We start from the raw sequence: 16499 nt of genomic DNA on the forward strand, positions 1-16499 counted from the left end.
ACAGCGAGGCCTCGGTCTCTCTCTCTTTCTCTCTCAGTTTCCAGTTTTAGAAACAAAATGATATTTTTCCGGGACTTAACTCTGAAGTTCTGATAAAGTTCGGTTTCACTCATGAGTTTCCTTCAGCTTCATGTCTCTGCTCGACCCACCGAACCTCCATCTCCGAACCGAGCTCCGTGGAAGGTCAGAGGTCGCATTGGCAGACACGAACCCGCAGTTTGCCCCGCGTTCATGCGGTCTTGCGGGCGCTCAGTGCACCGCCACCGCGGACTGCAGCGGCTCTGCGGGCCCGGCCGGGCTGCTCTGGCCGGCGGCGGTCTGCGGAGACGTCGGGCTCAGGAGCGCGGGGAATGGGCCAGGAAGGCCGGGATGTGTGCGGGCAGGCCGGGTGCGGGTTTGATGGGCACCGGGATGGCGGGCAGAGTCTGTCCGCCGTGGCAGAGCGTCTTCAGCGGCATACCATAGGCCGAGTAGTCGGCGGGCGCCACGGAGGGGGCGCCGCGGGGTCCAGGACGCCCGAGCCGTACATGTGCGGCCAGGCCGGGCTCAGCTGGTTGTGCAGCGGGTAGCCGGCGGCCGGGAAGGCGGCCAGTCCGCCGGGAACCTTGTACTCTCTGGCGATTATGTTCTCGATGGCGAACGGGTGCTTGAAGCCGGACGGCTGCGTGGAGCCCAGGCCGTACCCCGCAGGGACCTGCGGGAGATGCGCGGCGGCGTGCAGCGCGCTCAGCCGCAGCTTGGCCTGCTGCTGCAGGTAGTGCGCGGCGTCCTGTGGCTTGCTGGGGCCCAACGGGTCCGCACCGGCACGCCGCCCACCTTGAAGCGCTTCCGGCGCCGCAGGAAGCTTCCGTTCTCGAACATGTCTCCACAGTTGGGATGCAGCGCCCAGAAGCTGCCCTTTCCGGGCTGGTCCGGCCGGCGCGGGATCTTGATGAAGCAGTCGTTGAAGGAGAGGTTGTGGCGCAGGGAGTTCTGCCAGCGCTGCGTGTTCTCCCGGTAGTAGGGGAAGCGCTCCATGATGAACTTGTAGATGTCGCTGAGCGGCAGCATTTTGTCCGGGCAGCTCTGGATGGCCATGGCCGTCAGGGAGATGTAGGAGTAGGGCGGCTTCTGGTCGCTGTACGTGTTCCTGCCGGGCCGCGGCATGGTTCCGAACGGCCCGAATCACTCCAGTCCGAGTCTCTCCAAACTTTCAGCTCCTCACTGCGTCTTTACGCACAGCGACTGGCATTGTTCCGTCTGGCTGGGAGGGAAACTCTGAGTCAAAGTTCAGGAAAAGTTGGATGAGGAGCAGCGGATGGTTCTCCGGTCCTCCGGTCCTCCGGCAGGCAGCGGGGCTCCGTGCTGGCTGTGGCCGATGCTGCGCTGCGCTAGGCGGCCCTGTCCTGCTCCATGTCCCGCTCTGCTCCGCTCGGCTCCCTGCGCGGCTGTCAGCGCCGGCAGCTGAGCGGCTTCATTAATGGGACACTTTTCCACAGTCACGTGACGGCCACACGCAGGAAGGGGGGTAGGTGTGTGGGAGCCGCGCACGCTCACGGGACGCCCTCAGGTTGAATGGTGGAGCAGCTGGCGGAGCTGCGGCCGGGCAGAGGAGGCTGATGACGGGGAGGATCCGCGCTGCGGGTCGCTGCGGAGCCTCTCACGCACGGTGTGAGCGTGGGAGTGGCGGGTTCGTGTTTCTAAGTGGGCTGTGGGGCCCCTCCAATTTGCTGTGACAAATCGGTCCACTGAGAGCCGCTTTCATTTCTTTATCCTCTTCATGGCTGCTGAGGAAGAGGAGGATGAGGAGGAAGGCTCAGGTAAACAAGCTATAAAAAATTGTAAATATGAATAATAAAAAAATGAATGGAGCAAAATTTATGTTTGTTTGTTTTTACACTTAAACAAATATCAAAAGTTAACGGCTCGTTTTTCTGCTTCTGGATTCATATTTTCTTTATTTAATCTCATTTAATGTCGCGGACAGAGAGGAAAATGAATCTTACAAAGGTCATTTAATTTTAATAAAATTTGTCAGGTTTTGGTTTTAAAATTCAAAAATTACTGTTATTAATATCACTACTATTACTAGCAATAATAATAATAATCATAATAATAATGTTATTTGTATTAAACGTTTTTTTGTCATAAACATTGAAACGTCTCATCTCTTCTACTTATTTGTCACTTTTGGTTCTAATGATTTAATTAAAGTTTAATTTCACTGAACAGTTTAAAGAATTTATTTTAGCTTCATGTCGTGATGGAGCAGATGGAGGATTAAACACGAAGAGCTGGTGGAGTGTGCGTGTGTGTGTATGCGTGTGTGCGTTTGTGTGTGTGTGTGTTTGGTGGGGGTCGGTTACCACTTCAACACGTCTGACCTTTGACCCCACACTGCTGAAGCGACAGAAGGGATAAAAGTCTCATTAATTTATATTTATTGTGAAATAATTTGGTAATTTTCCTTTTTGCTCAGATTCTGTTTATTTTATTATATTTATGTTGCTCATTTAATTATTTGTGTTTTAATTTATTGACTCAATAAATTAAAATGAAGCTGCTGAATTATTCAGTTCTTCTTTCTCGTATGATTTTATTTAGTTCATTTTTTAGTTGTTCATTTTTACATTTAAGCAAAATGAAACTTGGATCCAAAACATAATTAATTTATACTTTTAGAAACATGGAAATCTATCTGTCTTGTCTTTCTTATTTATTGGTGGGTTGAGTCTGGATTTTTTAAAATCTGAAAATATTAATTTGATTAGAAATGATGTTAAATATTGATTTAACTGGGGAAAGTTGATCAGAACAAACAGAATTTACACAAAGCCAATATTTCCTCGGAGCCAACAGAAGCAGACAAAGAGAGCCTCTGATTGGCTGTTGCTCAACCAATCACAGGCTCCCAGCTTCTGACGTCATCCAAATACATCGTTGTTTTAATTGAAACTCTTCAATCATGTGACTCCGCCCCCTCATGTCAAAGGAAAGTCACCTTACAGAGTTCAGATCAGAACCGGACGGGTCCAGTTCAGCCTGCAGGTTTCTGGTTCTGGAGGTTCTGCTCTCCACAGGAACCCGCTCCAGCTGACCTGTGTGTGTGTGTGGGGGGGGGGGGGGGGTGTAGGTGTGTGTGTGTAGGTGTGTGTGTGTGTGTGTAGGTGTGTGTGTGTGTGTGTGTGTGTGTGTGTGTGTGTAGGTGTGTGTGTGTGTGTGTAGGTGTGTGTGTGTGTGTGTGTGTAGGTGTGTGTTTGTGTGTGTGTGTGTGTGTGTGTGTAGGTGTGTGTGTGTGTGTGTGTAGGTGTGTGTGTGTGTGTGTGTGTAGGTGTGTGTGTGTGTGTGTGTGTGTGTGTGTGTGTGTAGGTGTGTGTGTGTGTGTGTGTGTGTAGGTGTGTGTGTGTGTGTGTGTGTGTAGGTGTGTGTGTGTGTAGGTGTGTGTGTGTGTGTGTGTAGGTGTGTGTTTGTGTGTGTGTGTGTGTGTGTAGGTGTGTGTGGTGTGTGTAGGTGTGTGTGTGTGTGTGTGTGTGTAGGTGTGTGTGTGTGTGTAGGTGTGTGTGTGTGTGTGTGTGTAGGGGTGTGTGTGTGTGTGTGTGTGTGTAGGTGTGTGTGTGTGTGTAGGTGTGTGTGTGTGTGTGTGTGTGTAGGTGTGTGTGTGTGTGTAGGTGTGTGTGTGTGTGTGTGTGTGTAGGTGTGTGTGTGTGTGTGTAGGTGTGTGTGTGTGTGTGTGTGTAGGTGTGTGTGTGTAGGTGTGTGTAGGTGTGTGTGTGTGTGTAGGGGTGTGTGTGTGTGTGTGTGTGTGTAGGTGTGTGTTGTAGGTGTGTGTGTGTGTGTGTGTGTGTGTGTGTGTGTGTGTGTGTGTGTGTGTGTGTGTGTGTAGGTGTGTGTGTGTGTGTAGGTGTGTGTGTGTGTGTGTTCCTGGACTTATTTTAGTTTTAAAAGCCAGTTTCACATAAAATAAACCTTTTGATTGTTCATCATTTTGTCTTTTTTCCTGAATGTTGTTTTGACTCGTTCATGTTTGACAAATTCTTTAAACCATTTAGTAAAATACCTGGGTGGACTGAGCCCCACCTTCAAGCCACAGCTCCTTCAGACTAGCAAGTAGCAATTAGCAAACATCTGCTGAGCAACAACTGTTGCTCAGAGCAGCGCTGGTAAAAATATTAAAGCGTTTACAGGGGAGCCATGTTGGGACGACTTCCTGGAGGTGGAGCCTCAGGAAGAGCAGGGTTTTTTCCTGCTCTCGTTGTCCTCTCAACATTCTTCCAGTCCACCTGTTGGACACACTGGGACTCCATCAAACATGTCATTGGGCTGTGGAAGGCCAAATGTCCCACAAACAGTGAACTCAGCACATCAGGGAGGTTCAGTTGCCAAGGTAACTTTGGTGAGGACTAGACATGTCAGAAGTTTCAACGTTTTGGTCTGGTTGTCTTTTCTGCTCAGTGCTGAAGCACAACTTGACTTCAGTTGAATCCAAAGTGAATGGATCATCAGAACCGATCACTGACAGACGGAGCAGCAGGAACGCAGCTCAGGTGGCAGTTAGCTCCGCCCACAAGGTTAGCTTCACTGTTGCCATGCCAATGTCAGGGCCAGGTTCCCACTGACCTCCATGCAGATTCTAGCAGACGTCTGACCTCCGACCCCTGGTAACGGCTCTGCACATGTATGTTTGAAGAACTGATGATGAACTCTGACCCCACAGCCAACATGGTACCCAGCAAAAATACTCAATATTTTATACTGGGATTGATGGGAATTACAGCAGAGCCAGAGAAACCGGAACCTTTTACAACAGAACCGCCCGGTAGAACCGCCCAGTAGAACCACCCGGTAGAAACCGCCCGGTAGAACCACCCGGTAGAACCGCCCGATAGAACCACCCGGTAGAACCGCCGGTAGAACCGCCGATAGAACCACCCGGTAGAACACCCGGTAGAACCTGTCTGCAGCTCATGAGGATCAAAATAAAATCAGAAGTTATTTTACTCTAATTAAAATAATCACAGGTAGATAAGAAAAAAACAACAAAAAATGAAATGAAATTTGGTATAAATGTGATTTTTCCATCAGGAACTCCAGGGAACACCGTCGGGAACGTCTCCAGAGTTACTGGGGAATCTGCTGGGAGTCTGATCCCAGTCAGACCCGATGGGACCTGACATCGGATCAGAACCTGATTTAGCTTCCGGCTCCTTAAAGCTGATCTCAGGTCTCAATGTCTAATTAATAATTAGTCAGTAATTCCTCCGCAGGAGTTATTATCCCTCAAAGCGGCTGGAGAATTTAATTATTAGCAGCCTTTTTGTTTCCGCGCCCGTCATTACTGTCAGGATTGATGAAACATAAACTTCATTAAAAATTAAAGTGGGATTCTTTAATTACGAGGCCGCCCTCACTGCAGCCTGAATTAGCCAAGTCAGTGATGTGCAAATGAGAGCATTATTAAGAAACATGCTGGAAGTAGTTATGCTAATTCAGCGGCTTCACAGTGGCAGAGCGCTGCGCTCCTCCTGCACATCCATTAAATGTTGGATGCAGATTTAATGTAGCAGCCGCAGAAACGCCTGTTCATTTACTCAGATTTATTGAGACGACTTGTAAAAAGTAGCCGTTTAATTAGCTCATCTGCTGCTGATGGCTGAGCTTTTTTAAAAACACTCGGCAGACGCACGCTTCCTTTCCTTCAGAGGAGAAGAACTGCTGCTGCTGCGAGGAAAGGGTTCTGAACAGGAGGAGAGCGGCCGAGCCGGGCCGCAACACGTCAACATGGGTCAAGTTGACCTCTGATCGGAGGTCGGACCGACCCAAAACTCAAAACACAAATTTAGTTATGGATCCACACGTTCATTAACAGGAAGTTCCTCTGCTCTATGAACTTGAAGTTGGTTGCCTGGATGTGACTGAAGTAGAACCAGAACAGCAGCAGGATCAAAGCTGCTGGAGTTGGCCCGGTTCAGTGTCAGCCCGGTTCGGTGTCAGCCCGGTTCCTTTCTCAGCTGTCTAACCCTAACCCTAACCCTTGAATCCTCTGGACCAGGTTGTTAGCAGCTGTTTATCCGCAGCTTCCCGTCCTCCGCCGGTTCGGCTGGGTTCGGCTCGGAAAGCCGCTGCTTCTCGGCCCAGAGAGGCAGCGGAGAGCCGATGGGACTAAACCCACAATCAGACATCACGGCGCGGCATCACGGCGCGGCGCCCCCGCGGCCTCAGCAGGGGCCCCGGGCCCGCAGCTCCTAATGGGACATTAATGTCGGGCTTGGCGCTGAATCCCGGTTCCGGTTCTGTTGGTAGCGCATCAGTCAAGCTGCCGCGCTGCATCCTGGGAGCCATTAAGCTGGATGGATCTGCCGTATTTACTGGGCTGTTATGCAATAATAAAGACAGAGGAAGTGACGCTCTTTACACAGAGAGGATATATCTGCTGATGCTGCAGGGGAACCGGATCCGTGGAGCATGCCGGAACCGAACTGGGAACAGGCGGAATCCGGAACCATGACCACCATTAATGATTTCCTCTGAATGCATGTTGTAGATCCGATTATAAAGAGAAATAAAACTGCATGTTTCTGCAGGACAGTCCAGTCACTCTGAGTTAAGAACCGGATCACAGACTGATTCCAGATCAGAGATTCGGAAAAAACTGAATCGGAAAAAAGAACTGGACTAAAAGAACAGGACACGAACCGAAATAGGGAGTTTTTCCGGTTCCGGTTCCTTCTACGGCCTCGTTCTTTCTTTATTCTGGTCCTTTTTATTATAATTTTTCTCTTTCCTGCAGAATCTCAGTAAAGATTCGCAGCAAATCTCGGAGAATGAAGCTGAAGCTGCTGATCAAACAGAACAGATTCAATTAGCAGGAGACAAATGTTTGCTTAGTTCAGAGATGAACTTTGATGATAATTAGATCCAAATCCTCCCCAAACACCACAAGCTGCTGGCCGCTGGTGATTTTCCAGGACTTAGCCACATCCCGAACACCAGAACGTTCTGAACCGGTAACCCGAACATCAGAGGAGAGAGTTCGGACCTGATCGGTTCGTTAAGAACCGGGCCGGAAACCGAAGTTTGCCTTTTATACAGAACGCAGGTAAAGATGACACAAAACAGCTCTGACTGACCAGAACCAGAACCAGAACCAGAACCAGGACCAGAACCGTCTGCATGCGGCTCCGCTGCAGCAGCATCATCCTGTGAGCTGATGGAGAATAAAAGATGGATGCGGCGGCGGCTCAGCAGGAGGACACTCCATCTTAACATGGCCGCCCGGTGTCTTATGATATCTTATCATTAGTTTCTGTGACAGTGATGGAGCAGCCGCGCCGCGCCGCCAGCCGTGTATAAAAGTAACCTTCTTTCCATAATAATGGCCATTCGTCACTTCCTGAACTGTCACGCAAACAAAGTGGGCTTTGACAAGGCGTGGGGGTCAGAGCAATTCAGTGGTCCTCTGCGTTCACCTGCTGATGCGTTCAGGAGCGTGGGACCACAGAGCATCAGGCGGCGTCATGCGGCCGGGCCGCGTCCCTCCAGACAGACCGCAGGCTGAAGCTCTGCAGGTCAGAGCGGCCCGCTGCCTGACAGACAGCGCGCAGGGAAAACATTTGAGTCATTCTGGAGAATTTACAGGAATGTTAATAAATTTAACCAGTGGCGGAGCTAGACTTTTTTCAAGGGGTGGCCAAAGGGTGTGCAAGGCTTTATCAGAGGGTCCATATACAAATGATGAACGAAAGGAAACAAATATTTTCTCACACACTCCAATTAAAATGGTTTATTTAACAAAGATTTGCCATGACCAAACAAGACATTAAACAGCTCTGGAACAGTGAACATGGAAATGTAAACTCAGAGCCCAGAATATGACCAAAAATAAATAAATAAATAAATAAACTGGTGCTTCTGGTGTGCAATAGGTTGTGCTGGGTGGGGGCAGTTCAGTGCCATTTCCTTCTGCTTCACTGTCTTCCTCCCCAGAGTCTGAATCTGTATCACCCTCATCTCTCTCTGGAACTTCATTGTGAAATGCATAAACAGACACAATAAAAAATGCAAAAAGCATCATGCTAACCTTTAGAATTAGGCTTATTGGATTTTACTACTCTAACCTCTAACAACCTCTAACCTGCTGGTGATCCACTTGGGCCTGGAGTCTCCTGGCTGGCTTCTCCAGGTTGGTCACTGCTGCAGGGTTCTGTCTGGTCCTGGTCACTGCAGGGTTCTGTCCGGTCCTGGTCACTGCTGCAGGGTTCTGTCTGGTCCTGGTCACTGCTGCAGGGTTCTGTCTGGTCCTGGTCTCTGCTGCAGGGTTCTGTCTGGTCCTGGTCACTGCTGCAGGGTTCTGTCTGGTCCTGGTCACTGCTGCAGGGTTCTGTCTGGTCCTGGTCTCTGCTGCAGGGTTCTGTCTGGTCCTGGTCACTGCTGCAGGGTTCTGTCTGGTCCTGGTCACTGCTGCAGGGTTCTGTCTGGTCCTGGTCACTGCTGCAGGGTTCTGTCTGGTCCTGGTCTGCTGCAGGGTTCTGTCTGGTCCTGGTCACTGCTGCAGGGTTCTGTCTGGTCCTGGTCCCTGCTGCAGGGTTCTGTCTGGTCCTGGTCACTGCTGCAGGGTTCTGTTTGGTCCTGGTTTTTGCCTCTTTAAGAAGAACTGGGAGATTTTCCCTTTTCTCTTCATTTGGGCTCTACACAAAATAAGAGCCTGGTATTTAGACTCCATGACTGTTTGGCAGACACAACACTATTTTAACTATTATTTAAATTATAGTTTTTAGTTTTCTGTAGCTAGCTAAAATAATATTAAATTAAAAATAGATTAATTAAAATTAATTAATATAACTAGTTAGGTTATAATTCAAAGCTTTCATATGACATAGCCTACTTACATTTCAGTCATTATAAAACTTAATGGTTTTCTCATATTCTTACCACACATTTCAAGCAAGAGCTGGGAGATAAAAACATTAGAGGGCAGCATGTCACTAAAACATGTTAAAAGAATCTGTCTAAAACACGATCTATTAGCACTAGCATGGCTAATATAATAAACGAGGCACTACGCAGCGGTGCACAACCATTTTGTTTCTTTTTAGAAATGTATGACAAGAGCCGCCTCTCATTAGGAAGGTAACAGCGGTTACTGCTGAGCGGTAAAATGTTGTAAATACCTGCAGAACTCCTGACGGTGTAACTCTAAATGTGTTTTGGATCAAGCAGGAACCACATGTCAGTTTAACCAATGAACAACGTCGGGCATCGGGCTGCCTTCAGGGACAGTCAGAAATTACAGTTTTCCTGGCAAATCTTTGCCGATCTCATAAGTATTATATTTTAAAATGACCATTTCCAGTGGGGTGGCAGTAGGGGTGGCCAGGGGTCTGTTGGGGGTGGCAAGTGCCACCCCGGCCACCCCTCTGGCTCCGCCACTGAATTTAACTGATCAATAAATAAAAGAGCAGAAATCAGAAGATAACATCAGATTCTCCTGATGATGCAGATAAAAAGGAAACATTATTAGAAAGTTTTATCACTTTTATTATTTTCAACAATAATTACATCCGTTTGGCATAAACACCACACACACACACACACACACACACACACACACACACACACACACACACACACACACACACACACACACACACACACAGACACACACACAGACACATACACACTCAGACACACACACACACACACACGCACACACACACAGACACACACACACACAGACACATACAAACACTTTGAACAAGGCTGGTTTGGATCTCTCACAGAACCGGACCGGTCCAGATCAGAGAGCTCCTTCAGGGGTGATCTTCACTTCCTCCAGGTCAAAGTTCAGGAGAGTTCAGGTCTTTGGGCTCCAGGGCAGCGCTACAGGTTTGGTTCCTTCACTCTTATTTAATTTGCTCTAAAGTTTTTATGTATTTATAATTAATGTCTGCAGGCTGTGAGTCCAATAAACCAAAGTCAGATTGTCAGAACTCACAACCAAAGCTGATGGGTTCCAGAGATTATTACGTTTTTCTATTTAAACTCTCAGGTTTTTTTCTGAAGGTTGAAGCTGCATTTTGATTGGCTGTTGATCTGAATGAGAACGGCTTCACCTTTTAAACTGATCAGAACCTCTAGAACCTGCAGACCTCAGGTTTGGGTCGGGCGACCCGTGATGGAGGAGCGGGGCTGAGATTAATGGCGGCAGCAGCAGCTCTGCTCATTAGTGGTTTCCCTCAGATTGATGAGTCTGATTATCTTCATAAAACGCTGCGAGAAGCGAGAAGAGGTCGGCCGGAGGAAGAACCAACTGGCAGCGAAGTCCACTTCCTGTGAGAGGAGAAGAAGAGCTGCAGCTGGTCGGACCGTCAGGCTGCAGCGTTACAGGAAAAATGAACAGCAATAATTTGGGTTATTTAGTGCAGGAGGGAAAAAATGAGGGTTAATTTTCAGTCATAGTTTCACCATGTTTTTCATTAATTTATCAATGCAGCAGTTTACCTACATCAGAACTAACAATGTTTGAAGCTAAATTTTGAACAGATCTAAATATATTTGAGTTAAATAGTTTGGAGATAAATTTCCAGGTTGCTAAGCAGCTTAATATTTGATTAGCTCTGAGCTAATCAGTTCCATCCATTATTTTATCCCGAGTGGAATAATGACAGGTGATGGTACCTGACTCCAGGGGGTCACCTGGTCGGGTCACCAGGGCGGGTCACCTGGTATGGTCACCTGGTCGGGTCACCTGGTCGGGTCACCTGGTCGGGTCACCTAGTTGCGTCACCTGGTATGGTCACCTGGTCGGGTCACCTGGTCGGGTCACCTGGTCGGGTCACCTAGTTGCGTCACCTGGTCGGGTCACCTGGTCGGGTCACCTGGTATGGTCACCAGGGGGTCACCTGGTCGGGTCACCTAGTTGCGTCACCTGGTCGGGTCACCTGGTCGGGTCACCTGGTATGGTCACCAGTGCGGGTCACCTGGTCGGGTCACCTAGTTGCGTCACCTGGTCGGGTCACCTGGTCGGGTCACCTGGTCGGGTCACCTGGTCGGGTCACCTGGTATGGTCACCAGGGCGGGTCACCTGGTCGGGTCACCTAGTTGCGTCACCTGGTCGGGTCACCTGGTATGGTCACCAGGGCGGGTCACCTGGTCGGGTCACCTAGTTGCGTCACCTGGTCGGGTCACCTGGTCGGGTCACCTGGTCGGGTCACCTGGTATGGTCACCAGGGCGGGTCACCTGGTCGGGTCACCGTTGCGTCACCTGGTCGGGTCAGCTGGTCGGGTCACCTGGTCACCTGGTCGGGTCAGCTGGTCGGGTCACCTGGTCGGGTCACCTGGTCGGGTCACCTGTCCATCAAGCTAACGATTTGGCTTGGGGATAAATATTTAGCTGCCTATCTAATTATTTTCTTATGACAAGCTTAATGATCCAAAGTTCTGCTGGTCATTGTGAGAGTGGTGCTTCACAAACAGCAGCTCCTCTAATCCAAATCCTGACCTGACAGACAGAAACAGGAACATCCTGGTTCTGACTCCTGGTTTTCTGCTCCCAGTTCACAGGAAACGTTATGGAAACTGAGTCAAGAAGTCCAAGAAACTGAGTTTTCCAATGTGACATGGAGATCCTGAATGCATCACTCAGCTGGATGAAGCTTCATGTTTGACTGCAGATTAGAGACAGCTAATTAGTTGTAATGCTGCTAATGAGAGCGTCCATGTTTACCCAGACATCAGAGCGCAGCCGGATTACAGGAGTAATCCACTGAAATCCCTCCCAACATGAACTGTTTGTCTTCCTGTGAGGAAGCTCTGTCTGCAAACACACACACACACACACACGCACACACGCACGCACGCACGCACACACGCACGCACGCACACGCACGCACACACGCACACACGCACGCACGCACGCACACACGCACGCACACACGCACGCACCAGGAGAGTCGGCCTTATAGAGACACCTACAGGTCTAGGAAGCTGATCACCAGAACCAGAATAAATGAAATGAGAAGGAAGAAGAGGAAGAGGAGGAAGAGGAGGAAGAGGAGGGCATGGTCGCTGGCCTGGTCCCAGCAGAACGTACCCGTTTGTTCGGACACATTGGGACGTGTTCAGTGATGCCTCCAGTCACAGTTTTAGCTCATAAGAAAATGCTGTGGAGGAAAACCTGCATCATGTCTGCAGGCAGGATGGGAGACATGCGCGGCTGCAGATCCATCAGAACGAATTCTGATGGAAAGGTTTCAACCTCCAACAGCAGAAACTGCTGCTGCCTCCTCCGCTTCCTCCTGTCTCTGTCTCCATGGTCACCACCTTTCCTCCCAGGTGAGATGAAGGGTTGAGGAACTGCTGCTTGTGATGACGTCTTCATGCTGTGTCTCTACAGCGAGTCGGGTGGGTCGGGTCGGGTCGGGTATAGTTCTGGACCAGAGTTCAGATGAATGTTTGCATTCTTTATAATCGTTCTGCCTGATGGCCACGCTCTGTCCCCTGATGCCTCCGGGGGTCAAAGGTCAGAGCAGCAGCTCCTGAAACAGAGCTGTTCACTAGTACGCAGTCGGCTCCCAGCAGAACCAGAACCAGAACCTGGCCTCTGCCTGCAGGCCGTTGCTCTGACAGGAAGCTGCGTGAAAGAGGAGAGAGGAAAACCTTCCCTCAGTCCGCTTCCTGATTAATATCCATCCGCTTAGAGAAATTAAAATGAAGGAAATAATCTTAAAGCAGCAGAGATTAGATCCATCAGGTTTATAAAATGTTTATGACACATTTCCATGACGTTATTCAAATTAATTTCCATTTCTCTGGATTTAACCTGAACTAGAAAATTAAAGTTTACAAAAAAAATAATTTTTTCACTAATTTCCTCAGAAATACATAATTTCTGAGCTGATCATTTTTCTGTTTTGTTCTTGGTTTATTCACATCCAGTCCGCATCACAGAGGACCAGAGCAGCAAACTGGAAATAACTGGCCTGTGTTGTACTGCCACCTACCGGCGGATCCCAGCACCACAATAAATATATACATATATTTATGCGACAGACTGGCGACCTGTCCAGGTGACCCCGCCTCTCGCCCGGAACGCAGCTGGAGGGGCACCAGCACCTCCCGACCCCGTTAGGGAGAAGGGTCCTCAGAAAATAGATGGATGGATGGATGGATGGATATACACATATACATTTATATAGGGAGAGAGAGTCATAAGATGAAAGTGTCTCCACAGATATCAAATCAACGAACCTACAAGAAAAAGCTGCTGAATTTACCTGCTCAGGTTTCGGTTTTATTTTGAAAAGCTCGGAAACGAACAGCTTTGTTTCAACTGCTTTTATTGTGAAAGGTCTAAGCGGAAGCTCGTTAGCGGCGGATGCAGCAGCTAGCTAGTTCTGTGAGGTTCGGTTTAGTGCAGTCAGAACCAGAGAACCATGGCCTACCAGCTGTACCGGAACACCACGCTGGGGAACAGCCTCCAGGAGAGTCTGGACGAGCTCATCCAGGTGACACCGAGCGAACTCACCGAACCGCGGCGCGGTGAGGCTCCGGATGTCGGGTCGGAGCCGACATCCGGATGTCGGGTCGAGGCTAACAGCTACTGTTAGCTTCGGCTGATCTCGCTGTGTTCTGGGTCAGAACCGGTCCGTAGAAGGATTTAGATCTGTTGACAGTGACATAGAAAATAACGTCCGAACTGGATTTAAACCAGTTAATGTTGAACTGATTTGAAACTGGTACCATGAACTCCTCTGCTGCGGTCCGGTTCGGCTGAAAAGCTCCATTTTGGTTCTGTTTTTTGGATTAAATCTGAGACTGAGTCCGGTCCTGGTCAACCCGCAGTTTGTTGGTCAGTTTCTGTTATTAATAGCAAACGGGTTATGCTCCTAGAAGTTCTGTTTTATCGGCTTCGGATCAGTTCGGGTCCATCGGGACCGGACTATTATCACCGCCTATGCTTAAGAAAATATTTAGCCACTCGGATTTTCTGTCTTTATCTTCAAAGTTCGGTTTCAAACCCGGATCTTTGCTTTTTCACTGATAAATGAGCCAACAGCATCAAGCTGTGTCGGCTCTGTTAAGAAAACTACAAGTCCCATGATGCAATGCGCTCCATTCTGATTGCTCTGCAGACTTCTGCCCTGTTAACTTTCCTTCTTTTACCAGCAAGTTTTATTATATTGGAGATTAATCTACAAACATAACGATAGCCCACACACACAATGTGGAATTGCCGTGACATAAAAATTAATAATAAATCAATTTTGGACATGATTGGCTAGAACGAGGTGTTTGGTCTGTCATGCATTTATTAAATAATGGAGATATAATGTCTTTTGAAGACTTCAGTGTGAAATTTGACCTGCACATAAATAAAAGTGAATTTCAAAAGATTATTAGAGCTGACATCTTTTCTATGCATTGCAAATCTTTGTGGGATGATGTTCACTACTGGCTTTGCCCTAAAATTCCTAACTTACCTAGATTTTCTAAGAAAGACATTATTTTTGGGAGTCTGGGAAAAGAAAAGAAATTTGAAAGGCTACTAAATGTAATAATTATGGGAAGTTTTTCATAATATTTTTCTCTATGAATTTTTACTTCTCATTTAAACTTTTTGAATAAAATTTTTTCCGCTCCAAATTTTGACGTTTCCTTCTTTAAATTCTGACTTTTTAATTTTAGATGGTTTTTTTTCCCCTCTGAATTTTGACAATTTTCTCCTGAATATTTAATTTCTGAATTTCTTTATTTTCTCTGTCCAGTGGCTCGGGTTGCAGTCTGTCAGTAGCTGTAGGTTCTGTGATCATCTGTTTTTCCAGCAGAATAAAAATCTGATTAAAGTTGAGGAGCAGATCTTGTTCTGGAACAAGCAAATCTTCCTGATCCAGATGGCCTCAGATGGTTCTGATAGTTCTGATGCTCCCAGACGGTTCTGATGGTTCTGTTCTGTGTGCTCAGACCCAGCAGATCACCCCCCAGCTGGCCCTGCAGGTTCTTCTCCAGTTCGATAAAGCCATCAACGCAGCGCTGGCCAGCCGGGTCCGGAACCGGGTCAACTTCAGGGTGAGTCTACGCTCTTGTGTGTCTGGTCCGGAACCAGAACCAGGTCTGAACCGGGCCTCCTGTTTCTCCTCAGGGTTCTCTGAACACCTACCGGTTCTGCGACAACGTTTGGACTTTTGTTCTGAACGACGTGGAGTTCAGGGAAGTCACAGAGCTGGTCAAGGTCGACAAGGTGAAGATCGTCGCCTGCGACGGAAAGAGTGAGTTCGAGCAGAACCGCACCAGAACCTGAGAATGAGTCCAAATCCCAGATTAGCTGCAGGTTAACAGCAGCAGAACCTCAGCTGGCCCGACCCACTCAGCGACTGAAACTAGACGAGTCGGCTTCAGAGAAAGTCTGACATTGAGCCCGGTCCTTTTTACTAGACCTGACAATTCTATCAGAACCACCAGAGCAGCAGGTCAAATAACAGCTGCAGCACCAAGTGAAACCAGCAGGCGGAGTGCTGCTCCACATGTCCCAGAAACGCCGTCAAGGGGACGCACGCTGCGTCCCGTGACAGGATGATGGGACACTGCGTGTTCGGGACTGTAGTCAGACTGTCTTGGTTCTGCTGTAAACATTTTCCTGTCTCCCCTCCTCAGATTCGGGCTCCAACGCTGCAGAGTGATCCTCCATGGACTGTACAGATAACTTATACAGCACAGTTACACCTGTGTGTGTGTGTGTGTGTGTGTGTGTGTGTGTGTGTGTGTGTGTGTTTTTTATTCCCGTCAGGAGAAGTGTGTTTAATTTCTTGAATCATCTTTAATAATAAAAGTTGATGGAAAGCTGCTGTAGACTCCTGGCTCCTTTCTGTACACTAGACCCGGCTGCGTGGTTCTGGGTTGGGGCGAGCATTGTCATATTATTTATCGGAAAAACAATTCTTATCAAAATTGCGGTTCATTGTGTCTTAATGTTAAATAAAAAGCAAATGGATTTATCCATCTTTGTTCTGGGAGGCTTACTGGGAAAACGATGACGAGTCTAACTTCCGGCGCCCACCGGAAGTAGCCGTATTTCACTAATTTGTAGGGTTTTTTTGGTAGTCTATACTCATGATGGAAGTAACATCTTTTTTCAGTTATAATACAATATTCAATCTTGTTCACGGACACCGTCTGCTGTGAGAGAGCTGCTCAGCACAGAGTTTCGTAATGGTGAGTTTATTCACGGGGAGCGACAGGAACAGATCATTAGGTTTTGTAGCAGAATGAGGTGAGTTAGCATCGCTGCTAGTGTAGCTGAGTTGATTTTATTTACTTATTTTTTAAAAAATGATTGTGAACCTTCTCAAAACACTTTTTGTTGAATTGACATGTCTGTTGTTTTTGGTTCCTGATGTTGTTTTGGGAGGGTAGTTATTGATGTTACACAGAGTGGGTTCTGTGAGGCAGCTGCAGCAGCCAGGCAGAAGCTGCCAACACAGCTGCTGGTAAGACGTGCTAATGCTACCTTCCACTGTTTATTATGT

At 48.1% G+C, this 16499-nt stretch overlaps 1 protein-coding gene and 1 pseudogene across 2 annotated transcripts; one reads left to right on the forward strand and one right to left on the reverse strand.

Moving 5' to 3' along the window:
- Positions 1-249: 249 nt before the first annotated feature.
- LOC129355536 (forkhead box protein B1-like) lies at positions 250-1146 on the reverse strand (annotated as a pseudogene).
- Positions 1147-13335: 12189 nt separating this feature from the next.
- On the forward strand, positions 13336-15818 carry LOC129355530 (transcription initiation factor IIA subunit 2). 2 transcript variants are annotated; one of them, XM_055025134.1, is made up of 4 exons: positions 13336-13481; positions 14938-15042; positions 15116-15242; positions 15628-15818. In XM_055025134.1, exons 1-4 carry the CDS (start codon positions 13410-13412, stop codon positions 15651-15653), a joined length of 330 nt encoding a protein of 109 aa, XP_054881109.1. In that variant the 5' UTR covers positions 13336-13409; the 3' UTR covers positions 15654-15818. The 2 variants fall into 2 exon arrangements, with proteins under 2 accessions (XP_054881109.1, XP_054881108.1); XM_055025133.1 differs by lacking the exon at positions 15628-15818 and having other exon boundaries at positions 15116-15619.
- The last annotated feature ends 681 nt before the right edge of the window (positions 15819-16499 follow it).

This window comes from Poeciliopsis prolifica, unplaced genomic scaffold (assembly GCF_027474105.1).
Source record: "Poeciliopsis prolifica strain line A6 unplaced genomic scaffold, Auburn_PproV2 SCAFFOLD137, whole genome shotgun sequence".
Taxonomy (NCBI): Eukaryota; Metazoa; Chordata; class Actinopteri; order Cyprinodontiformes; family Poeciliidae; genus Poeciliopsis; species Poeciliopsis prolifica.